The sequence below is a fragment of the Stenella coeruleoalba genome (assembly GCF_951394435.1).
Source record: "Stenella coeruleoalba genome assembly, chromosome: 9".
NCBI classification, from domain to species: domain Eukaryota; kingdom Metazoa; phylum Chordata; class Mammalia; order Artiodactyla; family Delphinidae; genus Stenella; species Stenella coeruleoalba.
The window spans coordinates 15,715,087-15,733,047 of NC_137155.1; the positions used below are offsets into that span (position 1 = coordinate 15,715,087).

At 40.5% G+C, this 17,961-nt stretch overlaps 1 protein-coding gene across 1 annotated transcript in view; it reads right to left on the reverse strand.

Moving 5' to 3' along the window:
- Positions 1-12,267: 12,267 nt before the first annotated feature.
- The window catches only part of SLC26A4 (solute carrier family 26 member 4), a 48,907-nt gene continuing 43,213 nt past the window's right edge, over positions 12,268-17,961 (reverse strand). The window contains exons 18-20 of the mRNA XM_079932099.1: positions 17,202-17,347; positions 14,655-14,738; positions 12,268-12,348 (exon numbers count right to left, since the gene is read on the reverse strand). Coding sequence (XP_079788225.1) covers positions 12,325-12,348; positions 14,655-14,738; positions 17,202-17,347 — 254 coding nt within the window. The 3' untranslated portion in view covers positions 12,268-12,324. The remainder of the gene's footprint in view (positions 12,349-14,654; positions 14,739-17,201; positions 17,348-17,961) is intronic.

Sequence of the window (17,961 nt, forward strand, 5' to 3'; positions counted from 1 at the left end):
CACAGCACTAAACAGGGAGTAGGGGGTGTGGAGGGTGGTGGATGCTCACAGATGGCCCACGTTCTACCTCTCCTCCTAACCTCCACCCCCAGTCTTTGATACAGATTTTTGAAGTGTTTTCATTCTTATGTAAGATATCATAGTAAGCTTTACTAGACTCACCGGTACTTCTAGCCCTCCTTCCTTTCCTAGAGATCTTATTTATTTATATAAGAGGATTATATTTATCCACCTCCTTGAAGGTAGAATTAGCTTTGGCTCTTACATTGGCCACTGAAATATGAGTGAAGATTACACGTATTGCTTCCATGTGGAAATATTTAAGATTAGGTGTACAATTCTCCTTGCTGTGTTTTTTTTTCCTTCTTTGTTTTCAGGTTATCATTTGTTGAGATAAAGATGCCTAAGATCAAAGCAGCCTGGAATGCTGAGCCATCTCGTGGATGAATATTGCCCAGAGGGTCATTTGGACATCCAGCAAACTGAAGAAGAAGGAAAAAGAACAAAAAAGAAAAAAGTTTGTTATATAAGTTCCTGAAGTTTTGCCTTTTTTCTTTTCTTTTTTTTTTTTTTTTAGTTCTCAGGTGTGTGTGCGTGTGTGTATCTTAGGTTACTACGTATAAACAGACATATCCTGACTGATATAAAAAGATGCTATGCAAATTCACTATTTAAGACGAATCTCTTCCAGTCACTACTTCCAACCAGCTGGCCACCCCTAAGCCTCTTCTAATTAGAAATTCAGGAGCTGCCACTGCCCCCAAACTGTCCATCTTCAACTCTCCCCAATTTGTTATCATCACCATCTACTTAGTGGCTCAATCCAAAATCCAAAAACAGGTCATCTTAATTCCTCCCTCTTCCTCGCTCCCACAGTCGGGTCACCAGATTTTTGTATGTCTGTCTCAGATTTGTCCTAGACATCTGCAGTAGCTTTCTCCCTGTTCCTGCATCCAGTCTTAGAGTATATATAATACGTTCAGAATCAGAAGTGAATAAAGGGTCTACAGAACTTCTTCCTCCCACCCACTCCCACTTCCTCTTCCTGTAGGCAGCCAAGATGACCAGATCATGGGTATTCCTAGAGAGATACTCTCCGCACAGGGAAACAAACAAGTCTCCCAGAGCAGTCTTCTGAAAACACAAAACTGGCCATATCTTTCCCAGTTTAAAGCCTGTCAGTGCCTTCCAGGTACAAACTCTCGAGTGTTTAGGACCCTGCGTCCGCAGCCTCCTCCAACCTGCTGATCTTCTTTTTGTCTCAAATGACCACTTCCCAGCTGAGATCAATCCTGCCTTGGGGCTTTTCCCTACCTGTTCCCTCCGCTTGGACAATTTTCTCCCAGGTCTGTGCTTGCTAATTCCTTCCTGAAGCATCCCCTCCTCGGAGAGACACACAGCGTTCCCACCCAGTCGTCCTCCGTGACAGAAGGCCCTTGATCACCTCCAAGCCTCTACCACAAGTAGAGTAGTCAACCTGTATTTTCTGGGATGTTGGCTTGTTTACCGACCATCTCCCACATTAGACTCTTAAGTCCCAGGAGAATAGAGATGGGCTCTGTTTTGTTGACCGCTGACTGTATACCCAGCTTCTAGTTACGTGCCTGTCACAGGAAAGGCACCTGATGAACAAGGAGCTGATGGAAAATCTAGTGCCCTGAAGAAAATAAAGGTAGATGAAACTAAAAAGAGAAAGTAGCCTCAGCTCTTCTAAGCAGGCAGATCTGGCCTCCATGTTGCTTCTCCCGAGTGTAGGTCTTTATCCTGAGCGTCCTCACACCGCGTGGCCGGCTGTGTCTCTGGTTAGGCAAACCACCCAGTGCGGAGGAGAGGCGGTGAGGACGGAGGAGAGCAGGCTTCACCCCCGCAGCTTGGAAGCCTTCGGTTCATTGGGAGGAGGTCACAGCAAGCACAGAGGACTTGTTTGCCAGGCCTCGTATTTTGTCACAGACATTTAATAACTGGTTTGAACAGAAATATTAAGCAATCACTTCCTCCTTTGGTTTGGGGCCCGCAAGTTCTGTTTTTTAAACAAGGAGGTAAAACCAGAAAAGACAGCGACTCCCGCATAGAAACAGCAACATGTTTATAAGGGAACATGGACTCCACGATATCAAATCAGTATCTACTTCTGCCTTACATGTTTTATATAGCACATATCTTCCTAATCATAAACGTAATGCCTCATATCATTAGAGATAATAGAATACTGGAATTGTCTTAAAAGAATAAACTAAGGAAATAAAAATTACATCCACAGAACAAGCTTTTTATTTCTAAATCACAAAAGCTAATTTATCACCTGTTACTCCGTCCTTGGAAACCAAACAACAAAAGCCTCATTCATCTCTACTTTAATTTTACCTTCTGAATTGATTTCTAGGTTTCCAGGTCAGCTGATTGGATTAGCTAGATAATGTAACCCAGCCATTTTGTCTTTATCTCTTACCAGAGTAGAGGATAAAATCCACCCTCCTTAATGTGGTGTACAAGGCCCCTTGTAATCTGGTCCCAGCCCACCTGCCAGTCTCATTTCTCACCGCTTCCTTCCCTTACCCACTTGATGGGGAGCTTACCGGAGAAAAGTCACGGGTGCACAAGTGTGTTCTACTGGTCCAGACTGCTCCTATTCACCTGAATACTTCTGTGCCAGGGACTAGAAGGATGCCCAGGGCTCCTTTTGTATACGGTATAAGCTTGGGGGGATGGGTTAAAGGATCCTGATATGCTACACTCACCACCAGTTGATGAGCTACACTCACCACCAAGTGAATTCACCTGGAAGGAGCAGGGTTGACTAATTAACACGCAGAGATCAGGACCCATCCTCAGGTGTATAGCAATGCCACCTAGTTCACAGGTGCCTTGAGGGGTGCAGCAATGAACTGAATGTGCCCCTCCCCCAAATTCAGATGCTGAAAACCGTAATCCCAAAGTGATGGTATCTGAAGGGTGGGGCCTTTGGGAGGTAATTAGGTCAAGGGAGTAGAGCCCTTACAACGGGATTAGTGCCTTCCAAGTAGAGAGCTAGCTATGTGAGGATTCAGAAGGAAGAAAACCCTCTGAGTGCCTTCTATAAACCAGAAGGGGGCATTCGTTGACCGTGCTGGCACACTGATCTCAGACTTTTAGCCTCCCGAACTATGAGAAATAAATAGAAATAAATGTTTTTTTGTTTAAGCCACCTCTTCTTAGCAGCCTGAACTGACTAGGACAAGAGCCATACCTGGTCTCCATCCTTAAGAGTCTCCACCAACTTGTAGCACTGGTTGGTCAAGGACCTGTATCATTCTTTTACATCCAAAGGGTGATCTTTAGATGCTCCTGCTGTATGGCCTAGAGCTCCTCCATGACTGGGATAGTAATGAGTAAAAATGGAGAAAATTGGGGACTTCCTTGGTGGCGCAGTGGTTAAGAATCCGCCTGCCAATGCAGGGGACAAGGGTTCGAACCCTGGTCTGGGAAGATCCCACATGTCACGGAGCAACTAAGCCCGTGGGCCACAACTACTGAGCCTGTGCTCTAGAGCCCATGAGCCACAACTACTGAAGCCTGTGTGCCTAGAGCCTGTGCTCCGCAACAAGGGAAGCCACCGCAATGAGTAGCCTGTGCACTGCAACAAAGAGTAGCCCCCGCTCTCCACAACAAGAGGAAGACTGCGCGCAGCAACGCAGACCCAATGCAGCCAAAAATAAAAAAAAATTTTTTTAAATGGAGAAAATTGCAACCACGTTCTAAAATGGAATATTAGGTGGTCAACTTATCCTGACCACAGGAAGCGTAATATCAGAGGTGTTCCTCCAACTCAGAATGTCTTTGTTCAGTCTTAATGAGTCTGGGAGTGGTGTGATATGGAGAGGTGTATCTGCACTTGGCATGCTTTTTAAAAAGGGCCCTCAGGAGTCTTGTGGTGATGGTATAGCCATGCATCTTTTTTTTTTTTTTTTTTTGCGGTACGTGGGCCTCTCACTGCTATGGCCTCTCCCGTTGCGGAGCACAGGCTCCAGACGCACAGGCCCAGCGGCCATGGCTCATGGGCCCAGCCGCTCTGCGGCATGTGGGATCTTCCTGGACCAGGGCACGAACCCGTGTCCCCTGCATCGGCAGGTGGACTCTCAACCACTGCGCCACCAGGGAAGCCCTAGCTATGCATCTTGATTGTGATGGTGTTTACATGAAGCTATACTTGGGATAAAATTGCATAGAACATACACACACACACACACACACACACACACACACACACACACGCAAATGAGTGGTGACATGTGAATAAGCTCTATGGTTTGTACCAATGCCAATTTCCTGGGTTCTGAATTGTTCTGTAGTTGTGTAAGATGCTGACATTGGGGGAGGCTGGGCGAAGGGTACATGGGAACCTTGCTGTACATTTTGTGAATCTATGATCATTTCAAAATAAAATGGTTTTTTGTTTTTTTAAGTGTAATGGGGAGGGATTCAGAATACTGGAGCACTTGGTCTAAAACAGTGCACTGGGGCAGGATCTTATACAAAAACAGTTCCCCTGTGTCTAGGCCCAAAGATATTCCTGAAGAAAGGGATGAAGTGGGCTACCTCAGCAGATTCAAAATTAGTGTAGAGTCTAGAAGAGCCTTCAGCTCCTTAGAGCTCTGTGAGTATCCTAGCAAATCCCCAGCTGTTTTTCTGGAGACGAGTAGGGAGAGCAGGCAGATAGGCAGTTGTGTAGGCCATAGGAAAAGGCTGGAAAGCCCAGGGAACTCTGAATGTCTTGAATACTCAGATGACTGCTATGCTCAAACCATGGCGGCCTTATTTAGCATCACTGCATTGTGATTCAGTCTTCCAACAGTATTAAGCACCTTCTGTGGGCCTGGCACTCTTCACTCCTCTAGTGCTTGGAATCTGTCCAGGAATAAAACAAAGATCCCTACCCTGGTGGAGCTTATGTTCTAGCATAAGGGAGGAAGTAGGGAGAGGAGATAAATTGCATTAGGTGGACTGATAACTATTATGGAGGAAAAAAATATAGCCAGGTAAGGGGGACCAAGAACTCAGGGGTTGGCGTGATGTGTGGGAGAGGGAGCGCTGCTAAATTCTCTGAGTTCTCAAATGATATGATTGTATTGAAGTCAATCCTTTATTTGAATTTTCTTTTTTCACTACTAAATTCTCTCCCTCATCTTTCCTTTCTACTTTTCCCTGATGTCCTGTCTCTTCTTCTCTCCACCTTTTATTTTAACCTTCCTTTTCTTTCTCTTTCTTCAGTTAATTTCCCCTTCCTTATTTCTCTCCCTTCCCTGATGCCATTTTCCTCATCGTGGCTCTTTTTCTTTCTCTTTCCCCTCTTTGGCCCTCTTTTCCTTCCCCCTCATCACTTTTATTTTTCTCTCTCTCCCATTCCTTCTGGCTATTTGTCTTTATTTGGCTTTTTTATGGAACCGAAGTTTGTATGATTAAAATTCATGTGGTTTTTGTTATATTGTTTGCATGATAAGGGCTTTCTATTCTAAATGAAACCAAACTTTCTTCAGGAACCCAGCCTGATGCAAATTGAAAAGAGCCATAATTTACTGACTCTCATCTCCTCTGTTCATACAGGCCTAAGCCCCAAATAAAAGACCCCTCAAATATTTCTGGAAGTTCCAATGAGGACCTGAAATGTGTTCATGAGCAAGTCAGTCCTACCAAGGACTGCTATCCTCCGTGCATTCTTGCAGGAGAAGACCTGAGGTGTCTCCAGAGCTGTAGGTGTGCCTGGAGACCAGGGCAGAATGCCTTCCTCTGCCTTGGATATTATATTGTTATAATGGTCGTCAAGAGCATTTCATGGGCCCCATCCTTTTATAGGGGTTTCAGTAAAGCAGCTCTTTTGGATTATATTTTTGCAGCTTCATTTCTTCATAGGACCCAAACATGTGTTCATGGATCTGTCTCTAGAACATACCCCAGAATGACAGACACTATATTACGCCAGTCACCCTGTCCACCAACAACTCAGCCTTGTTACTGGGTCAGCTCTTTAAGTCTGCTCCTTCTTGCTTTGGAATAAATGTCTCTATCCCAAGAAGCTCCTCAGTCATTACACAGACTTCTCTTTAGCCTGGCCCATCAGTGGCAGTGCCTGCACACATCTCAGTTCCAACTAAACACAACTTGACCTCAACCTGGGAGTCCCACCATGTAAGTTTATGAAGCACATGAGTTGAAATCTATATTTCTCTCTAACTAAAAAAAAAAACAAACACAAAAATCATGTTGCTTTCATATTTTGTATCATCTAATAAGGCATAATCATGATTAATTTTGTGAGTTTCAGCATATATTTCATTTAATTTTTTAAATTTAATTTTTTCAGGGTCATCGGTCCTTTCCTGATGAAAATTTTTGCTAATTCTAGAAAATATATTAAGAATAATAATTGTTACAAATTGATAGGCTCTTCTAAAATGTAAATGGGAATGCAGAGGGCTAAGCATAAATATAGTAGGAAAAGAACAAACTGGAAGAATTACACTTCCCAATATCTAGAGTTACTAAAAACTGTAGTAATTAAGACAGTAAAGTATTGGTACAAGGGCAAAAAAATAGACCAATGGAACAGAGAGTCTAGAAACAGACACAAGCATATAGAGTTAGCTGATTTATGATAAAGGTTACATTGCATCAAAGAAGGGGAAAGGATGGTATTTTCTCTTTATCTTAATATTTATTTATTAATTTATTTTGGCTGTACTGGGTCTTAGTTGCAGCACGCAGGATCTTTTAGTTGCAGCCTGCAGACTTCTTAGTTGCAGCATGCATGCAGGATCTAGTTCCCTGACCAGGGATCGAACCTGGGCCCCCAGCACTGGGAGCTTGGAGTCTTACCCACTGGACCACCAGATATGGTATTTTCAATGAAAGTTGCTGGGTCAATGGGATATTCGTTTGGGAACAAAAAAATGTATCTTTACTCCTTGCATCACAGCATATATAAAAATTGACTTCAAATATACTGTATATCTAAATGTGAGAATTAAAGTTTTTAGAAGAAAACACAGGAAAATATCTTCGTTATCTTGGGGAGGCACAATTTCTTAAACTAGACACCAAAAAAAAAAAAAAGTCTAACCATTAAGGTAAAAGGTGATAAATGGAACTACAAGAACTACATTGAAATTAAGAACTTCTCTCGATCAAAAGTCATCACGATTAAGGGTGAAAAGGCAATCCACAGAATAAGATATTTACAGTACATTTTTCAAAAAGGATTTGTATCCTTACTACATAAACTCTTACAAGGCAATTAGAAAAAGGCAGATGGCCAGAAAAGAAAAATAGGCAAATGATTTGGGCCCATGACTCACTAAAGAGGATATTTAAATGTTAACTGATAATAAACATCTGAGATGTTCAACTTCTTTAGTCATCAGAGAAATGCAAATTAAAACAATAGTATGATACTACTACACACCCACAAGAACAGCTTAGATGAAAAAGATACACAAACCAAGTGTTGACAAAAATGTGTAGCAACTAGAACTCTAACTCACAACTGATAGAAGTATGAGTTGGTACAATCGTTTTGGAAAAAATTCTGCCGTAGATGCTAGTTATCTACTGCAGTGTCTACTGAAACGGAACATATGTATATGACCCAGCAACTCTGCTCTTAGGTATATACTTCACAGAATTGTGTGCATATGTTTACCAAATTAATAAATAAATAACAAGAATGTTCATAGCAGCACTATTCATGAAAGCCGAAAACTGGAAACAACCCAAATATCCATAAACAGTAGGATGGATAAATAACTGGTGGTAAATTCAGACAATGGAATACCGTGAGAATTAATGAATGATTGCAATATGCAATAACATGGATGAATCTTACATTTGTAATACTGAGTGAAAGGAGACAGACACAAAAGAGAAAGGGAAAAAAGAGAAATAATCTTCCTACTTTGATAGAAATCTTTCCATTTTGATTCCATTTATACAAAGTTCAAAGAACAAGTGTTAGAAATCAGCACAGTAATTATCCATTGGGGCAATTACTGGAAGGGAGCATGAGAGGGCGTCTGGGATGCTGGTTATTTCCTGCTTGTTGATCTGGGTGCTGGCTACACTGGTGTGCTTGTTTTGTGAAAATTCTTCATGCAGTACACTATACTTTGTATCATTTTGGTGTGTATGTTGTACCAGAAAGAAAAGTTTGCTTAAAATAATGAAAATCGTTGCACAAAATAAGCTGGAAATATTTGGGTAAAATTACAAGATTGAATGGAGGGCTTCCCTGGTGGTGCAGTGGTTGAGAGTCCGCCTGCCGGTGTGGGGGACACGGGTTTGTGCCCCGGTCCGGGAAGATCCCACATGCCACGGAGCGGCTGGGCCCGTGAGCCATGGCCGCTGAGCCTGTGCATCCGGAGCCTGTGCTCCGCAACGGGAGAGGCCACAACAGTGAGAGGCCCGCGTACCGCAAAAAAAAAAAGATTGAATGGAGATATTTGTGGGTAACATTGTTTATTGCATTAATAAGTCTTTTCAAAAAGAAATTACACAGAAATGGAAGTAGAGCTATGAAGAATACATCAAAATGATGACTAATAAAGAGTACTGACACACTGCACAGCACATGAAACCATCAACAAAATGAAAAGACAGCCTACTGAATGGGAGAATATATTTGCAAATGATATGACCGATTAGCAGTTATTATTTGAAATATATAAACAGCTCATACAACTCAATATCAAACAAACAACCCAATCAAAAAATAGGCAGAAGAACTGAATAGACATTTTTCTAAAGAAGACATACAGATAGCCAACAGGCACATGGAAAGATGCTCAACATCGTTAAGTCATCAGAAAATTGCAAATCAGAACCACAATGAGATGTCACCTCACACCTGTCAGAATGGCTATCATCAAAAAGACCACAAATAACAAATGTTGGTAAAGATGTGGAGAAAAGAGAACCCTCTTACACTATTGGTGGGAATGCAAATTGGTGCAGCCACTGTGGAAAGCATTATGGAGGCTACTCAAAAAACTAAAATTAGAACTACCATATGATTCAGCAATCCCACTGCTGAATAATTTGAAAAGATAACATGCACCCCAGTGTTCACAGCAGCATTATTTATAATAGCCAAGATGTGGAAGCAACCTGTCCATCAACAGATGAATGGATAAAGATGTGGTATGTGTGTATACACACACACACACACACACACACACACACACACACACACACATATAAAATGGAGTACTATTCAGCCATAGAGAAGAATGACATTTTGCCATTTGCAACAACATGGGTGGACCTGGTGGGTATTATGCTTAGTGAAATAAGTCAGAGAAACACAAAAACTGTATGTTATCACTTATATGTGGAATATAAAAAATAAAACAAATATAACAAAACAGAAACAGACTCACAGATACAGAGAACAAACTAGTGGTTACCAGTAGGGAAAGGGGGGGGGGGCAAGATGGGGGCAGGGATTTAAGAGGTACAAACTACTATGTATAAAATAAATAAGTGGACTTCCCTGGTGGCGCAATGGTCAAGAATCCTCCTGCCAATGCAGGGGACACAGGTTCGAGCCCTGGTCTGGGAAGATCCCAAGTGCTGCAGAGCAACTAAGCCCCTACACCACAACTACTGAGCCTGTGCTTTAGAGCCCACGAGCCACAACTGCTGAGCCCACGTGCCACAACTACTGAAGCCCACATGCCTAGAGCCCGTGCTCCACAACAAGAGAAGACATACCAACGAGAAGCATGCACACTACACCAAAGAGTAGCCCCTGCTGGCCTCAACTACAGAAAGCCTGTGTGCAGCAACAAAGACCCAATGCAGCCAAAAATAAATAAATAAATAAGAAAGAAAGGTATCATTATTAAAAACGTAATAAATAAAGTAAAATAAGTAAGCTACAAGGATATATTGTACAGCACAGGGAATATAACCAATATTTTATAATAACTTTAAAAGGAGTATAATCTATAGAAATTTTGAATCACTATATGATATACATGAAACTAATATAATATTGTAAATCAACTATACCCCAATTAAAAAAAAAGTACTGGAACACTTAAATTTAGCCTTTTTTTTTTATTTAATAGTTTGTTCGGAAGTGACACATCAGAATAGCTTAAAAGGCAACATTACTTTTCATAAAAAATATGTGCAAATATTTCCAAGTATACATGATTTGATTTTTTTCACTTTTCATATACAATAGTGGAATTTTATCCTCAAGGTTAAAAACATAACAAAAGCTTTAATTTCAAGTAAAATTTCCATTGACAATATAGAATTAAAAGTCTGTTTACTATTCACAAAATGCATGAAAGAGAAAGTATTACTAGAGTGTGCTCGGGGAAACAAGTCAAAGACTGTGGTCTTATACAGCCACAAATGGACCCAAGATTTTACAAAACTCTAGCCTTTAAAATGTAACTTTGATATTTCCTTCAACTAATTAAAAAAAAGAAAAGAGCAGTGCGTATTTCCTCTATTGAACAGAGGTATTCATCCATTTTCTGCAAGACTATTATATTCACTCTTTAGAGATATGATTTGTTGCCATTATAGGCAGGTATTACTATAAAAATGAGATAACATTATAATCCTGGTTATGCTGTACCAAACATAGGGAGAAATCTGTTCCACATCTATTAAAGACAGTATAACCCATGAGCATAAAAGACTGCAACTCACTGAAATTCTGCAACTCACTGCAGACTCACTGAAATTCTGGTATGTAGTATGGGGATGGAGGGAGGAAAATAATGCTTTTAGTCAACCAATTTGATATGATCACTAATGATATTCCTGCAGAAGTAGATAGAGACTTTATTTCTGATAGTATTTAAGAAGAAAAACAGAGATAAGACATGCTGCCTTTAGACAGCCAAACACATTTGGGAATTTCACACATCTGTGCCAAAGGTGCAATATCATTCTCTGTCAACTTAAGACATTGCCTCAGTTGAGGACCTGAGTATTTTTCTCTACAAGTACAACTTCATTCACTCCAGCGTGAAATACATGGGACTAGTCCACAGGACCAAAGCCTAAATATTATATACAATGCCTAGAAAATTGTTGGCACTCAGAAAAGGTTAAGTAAAAAATATTTTGGGGCTTAACACATGGATTTTTAAAAGCATATACTTTCAATGTGTGTATTCCAAACCAACATTTTTCCTTTGATATTGAGTTCATTTAGAATGTTTTGTCTCAATCAGTATATATATGTATATATATACATGTGTATATATATACATATATATATAAGCAGTTCACTTTTTAGATGTTTTTTGGAAGGTATTTAGAATTCAGTTAAAGATCACTTCACATAATGCTAAATTTTTAAAGAAAAACATAAACTTGTTTTAATCACCATGGTCTTATAAACAAAATTGGTTTTTGTTCAAAATAACACAAATTTTATGTTAGATTTTAAATAGACCATACTTAAATATACTCTACACAATGACCATTTCTATAAACTAAGATAAATTAAAACTGCATTTTTCAACTAAAGATAGTACCATATGTTTTACTAGATCTTATTTGTGATCCTTGATTATTATATCAAAAAGTGACTTCTATAAACCACAGTAATCTTATCACTTCACTTCTCTGAGTCAGTGTTTCTAAAATGTATCAGCCCAATTCTATAGCTTTTAAGTGAACCATTTCCTTTATTCTGAATTCTGGTTACATATCTGGTCACATATAGTAATACTACATTACTAAGTACTAACCAAATTTGCATTCTTAAAACCTTTTTTTGATGCATTTACCAAAGGGAGTTTTTAAAGGCATTTATTGTTAAGTACATTAATAATTATATTTCAACTTTTACTCACTGTGATCAGTTTAGCTCATGGGTATCAAGGTCAGTCAGAAATAGATTTTTCTATAGGATAAACATTCCTGCCTCACCTGCCTGCCCACAGAGGCTGTGTTGGGTGACACTTGCCCCAGCTGCACAGAGGTAAACGTGTACCTACATGAATATTGTCAGCAGATCTGTCGTGGAGAACAGCAGCATAATATCCTCAGATCCTGGACATTGCTAAATTTTTTTCTTCACCATTTTGCACTTTTTAGAAGTAAGCTACTCATTTTATAAATAAAGCCTAGAAACAATCTTAGTGCTTTTCTTTCAGTGGTTAAGAGGTTAAAAGAAAAATCAAAGATTTAAAAACATCTAATGGAAAAGAATGAGTGTTTCAAGTTTGAAGAAAATAGTCAATGCAGAAAATACTTGCATAGAATTACGTGGTGGGTAAAATTTGCCTTGCAGTCCTTGCTTATAGCGACCTCCTGATCCCAGTTTCAGGAAGCAAGTCTTCGCATAGCCTGTGGAGGCAAAGGGGAAACAGTGTTGATGCAACTGAATTCTCCTTAAGTCTACCTTAACTTTTTTGCAAATATGTTTGTGTAGTGTTGGTTGCTTACATTTACTTAGGTGTATAGCATCACAATAAAAGTAGAGTAAAAACTTAATTTTGTACCTCATCATACTTTAATTGGATGTATTTTAAAAACAATAATTACTATTTCTTGAATACTTCCTATGTACAAGACACTGTTTTATTCCTGCACATGTACCCGTTAATGGTCGCAACTCTGTGAGGTATTATTATTTCTATTTTACAGGAAGAAACTAAAATGAAGACAGGATAAGTAAATTGCCCTAAGCTACCCAGCTGGTAAGTTGCAGAATCAGGGCCAGCACTCAAGTCTGTTTGTCTAAAGCCCAGGCCCTGAAAACCACTCTAACTGTTTCCCTATCTACAGGAACCCTACCTGAATGATGCTTTTATGTGACATCAAAAATACTTCTAGGGCTTCCCTGGTGGCGCAGTGGTTGAGATTCCGCCTGCCGATGCAGGGGACACGGGTTCGTGCCCCGGTCCAGGAAGATCCCACATGACGTGGAGCGGCTGGGCCCGTGCGCCATGGCCGCTGAGCCTGTGCGACCGGAGCCTGTGCTCCGCAACAGGAGAGGCCACAACAGTGAGAGGCACGGGTATCGCAAAAAAAAAAAAAAAAAAAAAAACCTTCTATATAGTGTGGCAACTTCTTAAGTTCCAGTTTTGATATATGAGTTTTCACTCAACTCAGTTGGCCCTACATCCATAGTCATAAACTACTAAAGCTGGAAGGACTTCACAGCTCAGTAATGAAATTCCTGGCCTCACCAAGCTGATGGACTAAAATGTGGAACCCCTGATTTTCACTCTACTTAGTGTATTTCTTCCACAAAAATCTTCTCTGCCTGTCATCCTCACTGCCTGATTTTATCATTGGGGTTTGAGTGTTATTCTTTTCAACATTTTTATCAGGACCTGGAATACAGCAAACAAGTCCTGCTTATCCAGATTTGCATATGGCGCCCAGTGGGGTTACATAGTTAATATGCTGGATGATAGATTTACTATTCAAAACAATGTCAATAAACTGGAACCAGGAAGCTGTAATCTAGCAGAAGAATGTGTAGTTCTGCATTAGGGCCAAAACCAATTATATAAATATAAATGAGGAGCCCAGCTAGACTACAGTTCATGTGAAAATGCCCAAGTCTTTAGTTGACCCCTGCTCAGTAAAAGCAAAGATTTTGATGTAGCTATTATGAAAATAAACCCATTCTTAAGTTGCAGTAATGTAAATATCTTGATGAAATCAAGGTAGGTCATAGTTGACCCCATCTGGGGTTTTATGTCCCCTTCTTGACCAGGGAAGGATTAACAAATTTCATGTCTATGAGGAAGAGTAAAGGGAACTGGAGGAGTCTCTCCCAGGATAGAGCCTGTTGGAAACATGAAAGCTGCTCTCAAATATTTAAGGACTGTGCAGAGAAGGCAACCAAAAGGACTTCAGTCCACTGGATGATTATTAGAGAAAGGGTGTATCCAGTTTGTAAGCACAGCTAACGCTTGGAGACTTTAACTATGTAGCAAACTCCCTTTGCTGCTAGTTGGCAATGTCTAGAAATGTTCACACGAAAGCTGAGGCAACATCCTTAAGGATGGGGTAGGAGAGATTTCTGCATGGCCGAGAATGTGGGGCTAACTGATTTCTAGACATCTTTCAACTTTAAAATTCTTTGATCTTCTTTTGTTGGTCCAATTTTACTGAGTGATGGAGCCACAAAGTTTGGTCAGATACTGTAAGTTTCAGTCAAGTTTCCTAGAAGAGTCTGATGCCCAATGGCAACAGAGATACACAGAATCAGTCTCTTTTTTAAGCTGTCATCAGTCAGATGAAGAAAAGTCATGAGGTTCCTACTGCTCACATTCTATTTCTGAAGCTTATGAAACTCCTGGTTTAAAAATTTCCTCCATTCACCTTTCTCCTATCTCACTGGCCTTGGGTCTCTGGAAAAGAGGGTATGTGGAGGCTTAGGTATAAAATCAGGACCAATGTGTTGTCTGCTTCCAGTTGCTGATCACGCCTGTATGCCTGGGACAAAAGGTCCCCTCAGGTACTATGTCTTCAAGGGAGAATCCTTGTTTCCCATTTTCCCCTTTCTATCAAGCCATCCTCTTGGTACTTCTAAAAAATTCTTTTCCCTGAATAGTTTTTATCAAATAGTTTTAACTCTACAAGTATTATTCTATTTAATCCAAATTATTTTCTTGGAATGAACAGAATGATCATACCTCATCTTGGACATCAAGTCCTTCTTCAATCAGCTCTGCTTCCATTAATTCAAGAGGATCTTTACAGTCTTGGATGAGGGTGATCTTGACAAAGAGAACACGGAGAATATTTATTGGAGGTGTAATAGCATTAACCCACCTGATACTTCACTTAAAACGATTTGAAGCTTTGCTGGTGCCTCTCATTTATAATCTACATACTTCAAAATCCTTTTCCACTTTCTTGTCCTTTTATATTTCCCACTTAGAATTCTCCCTATACCATTTTTTTCCCATTCAAGTGTGAACTAGTATAGTTCTCCACTGTCTAGCCTCCTTTGCAGCTTTCTTCCCCAACCTCTGAAGTGTATGCCTCTTAACAAGTCACCCTGTCTGCCTAAATGATTCAGCAGTCAATGGGAGTTTTCTTTCAATGGCCAAGCGAAGCACACTGGGTACAGCATTGAGCATGCAATGAATGCCCAGTGAAGGGCTCCTGAGTGATGGCCATAAACAGTCTCAAGTTGAATTGGATGGGAATTAATGTTATTGGAGATGGAAACCAACATCTATGAACCAAGTAGTTGTTCAGGAAAGTTCTGCTTTTTAGCCGTAGTATGTAATTTAATCTTCCACACAGAGGAAACCAGTAACAATCTGGACTTTGTCGTATGCATAAAGGGTATTCCCAAAGCCACCCTAAATGTGTATCAAGGCAAGAGTGACATTTCAGAGGGCTTTTTAGCTACTTTTAATCTCACAAATAAATAACGCAGTTCTTGTTATATGATCTTGCTTTGTTGTTACTTGTGGGTTAGGATCTTTAAGTTAGATTTTTTTAAAAAAGGTTTATGAGTTTTCAAAGCTGAGCATCTTGCACGTAGCGCCTTTTTTTTTTTTGTATTTAAGAGCCACATCTTGGTATTTAGGACTAGTATATTCTCTAGCAGCATTCAGCAGAACAATCTTTCCACTAACAATAGATAAAAAGCATAATGTATTATTGTTTTCCAAATTAGTTTCACTTCAAATATTAACTTCCTATCTACAGTAAGAATCTGCTTATCCCACTCTTAGAAAAAAGGGAAAGCAATTTAAAATATAGTTGTCGGGCTTCCCTGGTGGTGCAGTGGTTGAGAGTCCGCCTGCCGATGCAGGGCACATGGGTTCGTGCCCCGGTCCGGGAAGATCCCACATGCCGCGGAGCGGCTGGGCCCGTGAGCCATGGCCGCCGAGCCTGCGCGTCTGGAGCCTGTGCTCCGCAATGGGAGAGGCCACAGCAGTGAGAGGCCTGCGTACCGCAACAAAAATAAATTAAAAAATATATATATATAATTGTCTGTGTCACCAGAATAATTATTATTGCTGTTATTTTTATAGGCATTTGTTTTAGTTTCCCAAATTCACAGTGAGAAGGTCCATGAGAGATGAGGTTCTTGTACCAGGCAGTAGGCCAAGCCCAATGACCCACATCAGAATGCTCAACTCTCCTGGGTATTTTACAGGAGAAATGACAAAATAAGGAGGCCTGTGGAAAATCGGGGTCTATCCTGTTTTGTGAGGAATAAACTCTGGGCTGATTCATGGCTTTCATTTTTTTTTTTCTTTTCTTTTTCAAAAATCACTTACGACCTAACAGATCCTATTTAAAGACACTGCTAGGGAATTCCCTGGTGGTCCAGTGGTTAGGACTCCACACTTCCACTGCAGGGGCCACGGGTTTGATCCCTGGTCAGGGAACTAAGATCCTGCAAGTCGTGCAGTGCAGCCAAAAAAAAAAAAAAATATATATATAGATATATAGATATATAGATACAGATATAGATAATCAAGAGTTTCCAGACTGCTGAGAATTTAAATGGCATTTAAAAAAATTTTTATTTATTTTTGGCTGCATTGGGTCTTCCTTGCTGTGCACGGGCTTTCTCTAGTTGCGGCAAATGTGGGCTACACTTCGTTGCGGTGGGCAGGCTTCTCATTGTGGTGGCTTCTCTTGTTGTGGAGCATGGGCTCTAGGCGGGTGAGTTTCAGTAGTTGTGGCATGCAGGCTCAGTAGTTGTGGCTCGCAGGCTTTAGAGCACAGGCTCAGTAGTTGTGGCGCATGGGCTTAGTTGCTCCGTGACATGTGGAATCTTCCCGGACCAGGGCTCGAACCCATGTCCCCTTCATTGGCAGGTGGATTCTTAACCACTGTGCCACCAGGAAAGCCCTAAATTGCATTTTATACACAAATCACAGAAGATCAAAGATTCGGTGGCTATATTCTAAAAAGTCACTACGGCTAATGCCTACTTTTATTAGTAAACCCACACATTATAGAACTAATTGTACTAGCTAATACCAGGTGTTTTCCTATAAACTCTCACATTTAGTCTTCATATATACCTAGCAAGGTAAATGTTTTTATTCCTATTTTACTAATGAGAAAACTAAGGCTCTGAAAAGTTAAGGAGATGCCTTAAAATCCCACCAGGCTGGGATTCAAACCTAGATTTGTGGAATTTTTGCCATTTACAGAAATCCTGGTAGTTTAGGAAAGATACATATGTAGAAAGATTCACTGTTTACCGTTTCTAAAATGGAATCTTGAACCTCTTGGGATTTCACCTGGTTCTGGAGATGGAGGACAGCATCGTGGACAGTCAAAAAGAATATGTCCTTTCTGATGTTATCATTAAAGAAACCACATTTCTCCAGCTTTTCTATCACATGATCTTCAAAAGAAAGAGATAATGTTTAGTTAGTCTCTAGGAAAAGCTATTTTTATAACATCAACCAGTTCTAAGTCTTTGTACCTCCTCCTTTTAATTCTTTTTTCTCATTTCCAAAATGTGATCCTGCTCTAGACAGAGTTTCTTTTCCAGTAGCACATGGAATGCTGATACCATAACTGGTTGTAGTAAATGGTGGTGTTTCCCAGCCACGTCCCTTTTTCCCGTCCTCCAGCTGCTATGAGTCTGGCTGGTGTTCACAGCTGTGCCCTTCTCTGGAGAACTTTCTTTGGCCAGTGGGAGCTGTCTCACCTGAGAAAGCCTGGGAGGTTACACCCCCTCCCTCGGGTGGCCTGCAGCAACGGACTGATTGATCAGGAGGTAAAAGGGCCGGCCAGCCCCCTTCCCCTCAAGGAAGGATAACCATCTGGTGCTTTTCTTGTTGTGTGTTCCGTGTGAAGTCAGACTAAGTAGATTCTGAAGCCATGTCTTTGTCTTCTCCCACTGCCCTATCCTGTTCCCCTCACTCCTTCATAAATTTTCCACTGTACTCTCTCAATAAATCACTTATGCAAGAATCCTTATCTCAGGCTCTGCTTCTAGAGAACTCAGCCTAA